Source organism: Thunnus maccoyii, chromosome 9 (assembly GCF_910596095.1).
Source record: "Thunnus maccoyii chromosome 9, fThuMac1.1, whole genome shotgun sequence".
Classification (NCBI taxonomy): Eukaryota; Metazoa; Chordata; class Actinopteri; order Scombriformes; family Scombridae; genus Thunnus; species Thunnus maccoyii.
The window spans coordinates 33,369,573-33,377,129 of record NC_056541.1 but is presented as its reverse complement, the minus strand read 5'-3'; the positions used below and the strand labels follow the sequence as shown (position 1 = coordinate 33,377,129).

At 38.4% G+C, this 7,557-nt stretch overlaps 1 protein-coding gene across 2 annotated transcripts; it reads right to left on the bottom strand.

Annotated features, from left to right (window-relative positions):
- Positions 1–341: 341 nt before the first annotated feature.
- On the bottom strand, positions 342–6,042 carry zgc:64051 (leukocyte surface antigen CD53). 2 transcript variants are annotated; one of them, XM_042420093.1, is made up of 8 exons: positions 5,878–6,042; positions 4,917–5,019; positions 3,865–4,053; positions 3,026–3,100; positions 2,829–2,930; positions 2,608–2,709; positions 2,407–2,490; positions 342–740 (listed from the first exon to the last, which is right to left on the bottom strand). In XM_042420093.1, exons 2-8 carry the CDS (start codon positions 4,977–4,979, stop codon positions 669–671), a joined length of 687 nt encoding a protein of 228 aa, XP_042276027.1. In that variant the 5' UTR covers positions 4,980–5,019; positions 5,878–6,042; the 3' UTR covers positions 342–668. The 2 variants fall into 2 exon arrangements, with proteins under 2 accessions (XP_042276027.1, XP_042276025.1); XM_042420091.1 differs by having other exon boundaries at positions 343–740; positions 4,917–5,001; positions 5,878–6,040.
- Between the last annotated feature and the right edge of the window lie 1,515 nt (positions 6,043–7,557).

The window sequence follows — 7,557 nt, the reverse complement described above, 5'->3', positions numbered from 1 at the left end:
TCTTAAAATATTGATGCAGGATTTATTCTTTAAATAAATAAATTCATCTGTGTCGCTTGTTTTCTCCTTTTTTTTTTTTAATACTCTCTGTGAGACAAGGAAATGTCTTAAATATTTCATTTTTTTGATGGGGGTTATGTCCAAAGTTCCCCAAAAATTGGAAGAATGACTGTATATGGAGAGTTAAGTGGATGTAAAGTACTTCACGCTACCTCTACAAGTGTATTTAGAGGAACTAACAGGGTCAAAAGAGGAAGTGGTTATATTTATGGCTCCACCACACATCAGCGAACTGCAAAGCAAGAGACAGGATATGGTGATCATCTGACAACACACAAGCAGTCAAAATGGAGGTTACAGTGTTATCACAAAACTTTATTGGCAAATTTTGTGGAAGAATTTTTCTGTAGGTATATAGGTTCTCACAGGAACAGCTAGTTTTCACAATTCTCTTTGAAAAATGTACAATGTTGGGAGAAATTTGGCTTAAAAGCAAACTCCTACATACAAAAATGCTCATTTTATACACCTGAAATGGCATTTTACATGAATCTCCGTGTTACAGCAGGCCAACATGAAAATGAAACACTTCTTTTAAAGGGCAGATCTGTACAACAAATAAAATAAGATTATTATTGGATAAATGATTGATGAAGAGGAAACATGGTCTATAACTTGTAGCCCAGTCCAGTCCTACTGATGTGACAGAAAAGTGTCATGGCGAAACACATCCCCAAGACCTGTCAACAAAGAAAGACAGAGAACAGCATGGATACATCTTCACAGATATCCTATTGTATGTAAAGACTTCTAAATTCATATTTATTGCACACAGCCTTTCAAGCAATTCATGCAAACACTTCAAAATCTAAATTTAGGCTGTTGAGTCCAGCTATGTAATTATCTCTCACGTTCTGTTGTTATTTAGAAGGAAAAGAAAATTCACTTTTTTGAGCTTGGATAGATTTAAAGCTGCAGTATATGATTTTTGCCCTCTTGTGGGCTGCTGTACAGACACCATATAAAGTTGGTAAGACGAACATGTTAGCGTGCAGCATAGCATCCACCATACATTATTAGCATACATTACTAGCAGACTTTATTAGCATACATTATTAGCCTATGTTATTAGCAGATATTATTAGCATACATTATTAGCATATGTTATTAGCAGGCATTATTAGCAGACTTTATTAGCATATATTATTAGCATACATTATTAGCTTATGTTATTAGCAGACATTATTAGCATTTGTTGTTAGCATGTTATTAGCATACATTATTAGCATACATTATTAGCATGTTATTAGCATATATTATTAGCGTACAGTATTAGCATATATTATTAGCAGACATTATCAGCATATATTATTACCATACATTATTAGCATATGTTATTAACATACATTCTTAGCATATGTTATTAGCAGACATTATTAGCATATATTGTTAGCATACATCATTAGCATATATTATTAGCATACATTATATGCTATTTATAGCAGACATTTAGAGTGTGTCAGTAACATATTTACTCCACTTTAACTCTGTTTTGGCCTCCAAAAACATCTGAGCAAATATCTGGGTGCCCCAATCCGCTGTTCAAATAGTCACTAAAGGCGGGCAAACACTTTTAATTGATTAAGCGTGATTTTACCCCCAGGTTCATTTTAAAATCAGGACGATTCTCTGCCAGATCGTTAATCTTTAGCCGTGCAGATTGAGGTCACGACGGCAGATAAATTGTCTGAACGATTGACCATCTGCTGGTGGTGGCCAGTGTTATCTTCTTTGTTGTGGTGTGCTGGGGAGGTGGCACAGGGGGGTTGTGGTCCCAGCAAACTGGGCAAGCCGGTTGAGGAGGACCAGCTCTGTGGTGGGGATGGAACTGGACAGTGAGAGGGGAACTGAAAGCTATCATGGACGACCCTTCTCATCCTCTCTATGCTGAGCTGAGATGACTTAGCCACAGTCAAGCCACAGACTCATCCAGACACGTGCCTCAAAGTGCCTCAGCACCCAGTACCTCCTACTTCTACTGATTGAGACTCAAAACCAGACACACTCACAGTTCAACTGTCACCACCACAGATATCGCACATGTATATACAAACAGATACTGTGTGAGTGTATGTAGCCTGTTGGGCTTATACGTACAGTATATACACATAGATCTATTTTAGTTTATCTATTATTCCTATTTTATCTTATTTTACTTTCCTGTCAAATTTAATTATTCATTCTCTGAGACAACTTTCCATCAGCAAGGCCACCGTTTCCTCCACAAGTTCACTTTTGCAATAACATTTTATGGAGAAGTTCAACAATAACTGCTTACCTTGCAGTATTTCCTAAAATATTTTTAACATAGCAAATATCTCATTTTAAAATTGATCATCAGTTTACCTCGATAATGCAGAGGACAATGACAGAAATCCCGGTGACAAGGAAATTTTCCGCAAACCACGTCTTCAACGTTGCCAAACAACCCTGCAAACCAAGAGCACACATTTTTAGATGAACTGCAACCAACAGTGGAAATGCAATAACAAGGTGTCTAATAGGCATTTCAACCCAAGCTGTTCACAAAGGTTGTACTGTGTCTACCGGCTTGTACGCGGGCGTTGTGCCGTTCCTGGGTGGCTCGTGGCAAGATTTAGGCACGTTTCTTCCCCAGTCGGACGCATTATTGACTCCACAGCAATGGAACTGAAACAAATCATTAAGGGGAAAAATGATACATGTATAAAATGCAGTGCTCTCTGCAGTGTGATTTGTGTTGCTACATGATGTGAACTGTTAGGATTTTTCTGCTCTGATGTACTCACCGTGTTCTGCAGCAGATCCCACTCACTGAGCACTGTTTCATTTCTACCAGTTTTTGCTTTTTTCAAACCATCGTTGAGATCCTTTTCCACCCAGTCAGTGATCTAAATAGCGAGGTGAGATTTGCAGATTATCCACATAACACATGTTCCTTCATTAGCACAACATACAGTGTGAGTACTGAGGGATGTGACCCTACCTGTGTCTCATACATGAGAAGCAGACATGCAGCAGCCAGCTCCACCAGCATCAGGAAGAACAGCAGCATGAAAAACTGTCAACACAAACAGCATTTCACTAAATTCTATTGTATTTTTTACTCTTTGAATTGCATTTGTATGACTGTAGCACATGATATCATAGATTCATGTTTGACCATTAATGCCATTTTGGATGCCCTCACTTACAGTTTGACCTCTAAATAAAGTGGTTTACATAATCTGGCTAAACTGTTGGCTTGTTCATAACCTTTCTGAACCTAAATTATCCTTGAATCAATTTATTATGTTATAGTAGTAATAATAATATGTAATGTAGATACAAAACAGAAGCATGATGTATGTGTTTTCAAATGTTTCTTTCACTTTGGATGACCTTGATGCAAGTTCGAAAGTTTTTTTAAGACACCTTGGTGGTGGTGGTAAAAATAATTTGTGACGACAACCAATGCGTGAGAAACAGTCGGTTGCTTCAACAACACATTACTTACTTAATTTGGATAAATCCACAGAACACACTGTCAACAGTCTTAACTGGAACTACTTTCTATACAACAAATAGTCCCTATGAGGTAAATGTAAAAAAACAAAAACAATCAAGTTTTTTGGGGTAAATGGCCTCTTGAGAAACCCAAATCTCATATTTTTCCCTCTTTTATCTTCTTGTGACACCTTCGGGGAATAATAAGTTAAGGTGACGGTGTACAAACAACATCAACATTGCCTAAAGTAGAGATAACACGTTGCATAGCCCAACATGAGAAGTTAGCAGATGGACTAGAAGGCTGGAGCACCCAGGGGTGCTGTGTGTGCGTGGTACCGTCAGGAGAAGACAGCGGTTCTCCTTCAGAGCTCCCAGGAATCCCAGGAAGGACACGCAGGTGATGACGATGCCGCTGATCAGCAGCATGTTGGCCACGCTGAAGCTGGCCAGGCTCGGGGTGAGTATGGTAAACTTGAAGGTCACCATCAAGTACACGCCGAGGCCCAGCACGGCTACACCGCACATCTGACAGGAGACAACGTACGCTGCAGTCAGCTTCATGCTACACACTCCTGATTACATCACACCAAAGCTTCTATTCGAAAACTTAGAAAACAGTTTCTTCATTGATCGAGTGCACCCAGAAGATACTTGCACTCCAATAACTCAGTTTACGTAAATGTGAACTTCTCCTTTAAAGTTTTACTTTAACTTTCAGTCATATAACACTAGTTACCACAATAGGTTCACAATTATTCAAATCTGTCTTAAAACAACAGTCAGGAGCCCAAATGAACACTGAAACCTGTTTTTCTTGCTGTAATCATTCCTCCTGTTCATACTGACCATTAGAAGATCCCTTCATAATGACCTTACAATGGAAGTGATGGAGGACAAAATCCACAGTCCTCCTTCTGTGCAAAAAATGTATTAAAAGTTTATCTGAAGCTAATATGAAGCTTCAGCGTCCAAATGAGTCAAATCAAGTAGATATCTTTCAACGTTACAGTCTTTTTAGCGCCAAAGTCCCTCTTTTTGTTACTATACTTCCACCTGCAGCTCAACAGTGAAACACAAAGAGGGAATTTGATGCTAAAAAGACTGTAAATGTGTCAGATATCCACTTGATATGACTAACTCAGACTGCTGAAGCCTCATATCAGCTTCACAGAGACTTTTAAATGACTGTGTGGACAAACTGTGGATTTTGGCTGACATCACTTCCGTTGAAAACACATTTGAAGGATCTTTTAATATCCAGTATGAACAGGAGGAATGATTACAGCGAGGAAAACGGACACCTGACTGCTGTTTTACGACAGACTTAAAAATTGTGAAGCTGTCCTTTAACATCTGAACGTGAGACCGGATGATTGAGATATACGTACAAAACAAAGAAAGTTGGCGACACACATGGTGTACTTTAAACACTTGAGGCAGCGTTGAGCCATCGTGTCACACCTCTGATCACACCTGCAGCGAGAAAATTAACAAACAAACAAACAAACAAACAAACATCATGTCATACGTTTCATTTTATAGAATTATGAGCAGAGTTGAGACATCTGATCTGCACTGAACACCAGCGTTTGGTTTATGTGGTTTGATTTCTGCTTTTGTGTGTGTATGTGTGTGTGTGTGTGTGTGTGTACGTGTGTGTGTGTGTGTGTATTAATGCTGACATAACTTCACAGTCACACTGCAAGGAAGTGTGATGCTGACACATTTCACTTCCTTTGTCTCGTCTCGGTTTAGTCTCAGTAGGAACTGCCTTTCAAACACATTTTGTGTTCATTAAACACAACATGAACATATTACAGTCGACATGTTGACGTGTTGCTGATTACATCACAGTGGAAATACCACTAGTTTCCCGAAAATGTGAAATACATACTTATGGGTAAAAATTTTAAACCAAAACGAATACTTCTCGGTAAACATCTCCCTGTAACAATCACCAGAGTATAAACAGCTGAGACAAGAGTTTTAACATAAAATTGTTCATCTATAATGATTGATGTTCGCTGTAAGAATAATTAATAAAAATCATTTATTGCTAATGTTTTTATGAGGAGTTTTTAACATTTTATATTATACATATATTATTATATTTTGTGATTTTTACACAATTTATACTTTTAGTTAAGTAACTGACCATGTTGGATTCATTTATCGGCTATTTAAATGATGTCAAATAAAACCTACAAGTAACATCAACACATTTCGACGTGATGAAGAGGAATCTACCGATGGTAAAACACGATCTTTAAAACACTGTAAAAGTTTGAAGATCTTATTCAGACACTTGGAACAGAAAAATAAAGACAAGAAATAAGGTTTAGGTCTTACCTGTGTGAGAGAATAAATCGACTTGTTTCTGTTTTCCAACTTGTTTTTTAGTGAACTTCGCTGTTGCGTACACTTCCCTTTCTGCTTATAGCGCCTGTGGGCCGTGCAGAGCTGCCCTTAGCCCTCCTTCTCACTTCCTCTTTCTTGCATTATATGGAAAAATCTATGACTGAGAAAGTGCAGAGGGGCATACCAGAATAACAGCAAAGAAGAAGAGACTAATTTTATATTTAGACAAAATGTGAACTCTGCTCAGTGAACCGTGTTCAGAAATAAAACAAACTGTGGTCAACAGCTGTAAGGTTGAAAACATGTCAAATACATGTACAGCTTGAGGTGACAGTGCATCTGTTATTATGAACATGTTTGACAAGTTTCAAAACAGTGTTGAACTAGAGAAGAAGAAGCAAACCTGTTCAGGCCTGTACGGCGTGTGATCATGTATGAATGCATATCTGCAGGTCAATAAGGAATAGGTATGTGTGCACTAAAATATGTTTTGAAAACCTGTACATAAATGCTGTAGTCGAACTGGGTTCTGCTTTCGTTTCCACTGTCCTCCACCTGCTTTGGAGAACAGGTGCTATTAATGAAGTCCCAGGACGTCGCAGGGAGAGGAGGCGGGGTGCTGGTCGTGCTGTTGTCAGTGATTGGTCAAGCAGTTATGTCATCACACCTAAACTACAACAAACACAACATGGCACAACATTTCACCTGTGTGTGTGTACATGGGCGAGAACAATGGAGAGCATATTTAGGATAAATGACGCCATTTGTCCCGCTGTCACCTTTTCGGTGACGTATATCTGATCCTTCCTGGATACAACAGCAAAGAAAGGCACATTCTGACCACTTTAGTCCTGCAAATTCTCAAAGGTTCAGGTTACAGGTTTTTAAGTCCTGGTGGTCTACAGGTTCAGGTTTGCTCTTTTTACAGGAGTAAATGTTGGTGTGCAGGACTTCTACACTGTATTTTAGTAGTTTTACATCATGTTGAGGACATTGATTACAGACATTTTTGTTATCTCAGACTATAACTAACTGTACCATATTGCTTGAGCAAGTTCTAGTAAATAACAGATAAATGTCAATGCAATTAAGAATCAGTATTACCTGATTATTCTCTAATTATTTCTTGTAATTACTGTATAATAAACTGTTTTTTGATCCTCAACTTTTCTGTGATGCACACAAGTCAAAGGGGACTCCAAGTAAAAAAATAAAACAACTATTAAGAGGGAATATTTATCACAGATGAGCAAGCATCACCAAAATGAAGCAAGGTAGAAACACAGAAGCATTCCCTCCGCCTGAACATCGAGTTTCAGTTTGAGATGTGAACCACACCCTGTTGGTGGATCACAGAGCAAACAAAAAGCTGTGAGAATCAGCTGCTGAACCACAAGTATACCAGCCAGCAAAACAGCAAAACACACAAAGCTAAGTGGTCAAAGAACTCCTGGTCACGGTCTGTTTTTTAAGTCAGAAGCTTTTTAGATCAAATCTCGTGCCTGAGAAGAAAATGTTTTGACTTTTATCAGCTCATCCTCTATAGAACCATTACCTCACTGGTCTTGATATTTATAGTGTAGGAGATTATATTCTGTATCTTTTGGAGCGGTGACCTCTTATCACCCCAGTTCAGAACAGAAAGGAAGTGAACAACATGAAGTGATGCAC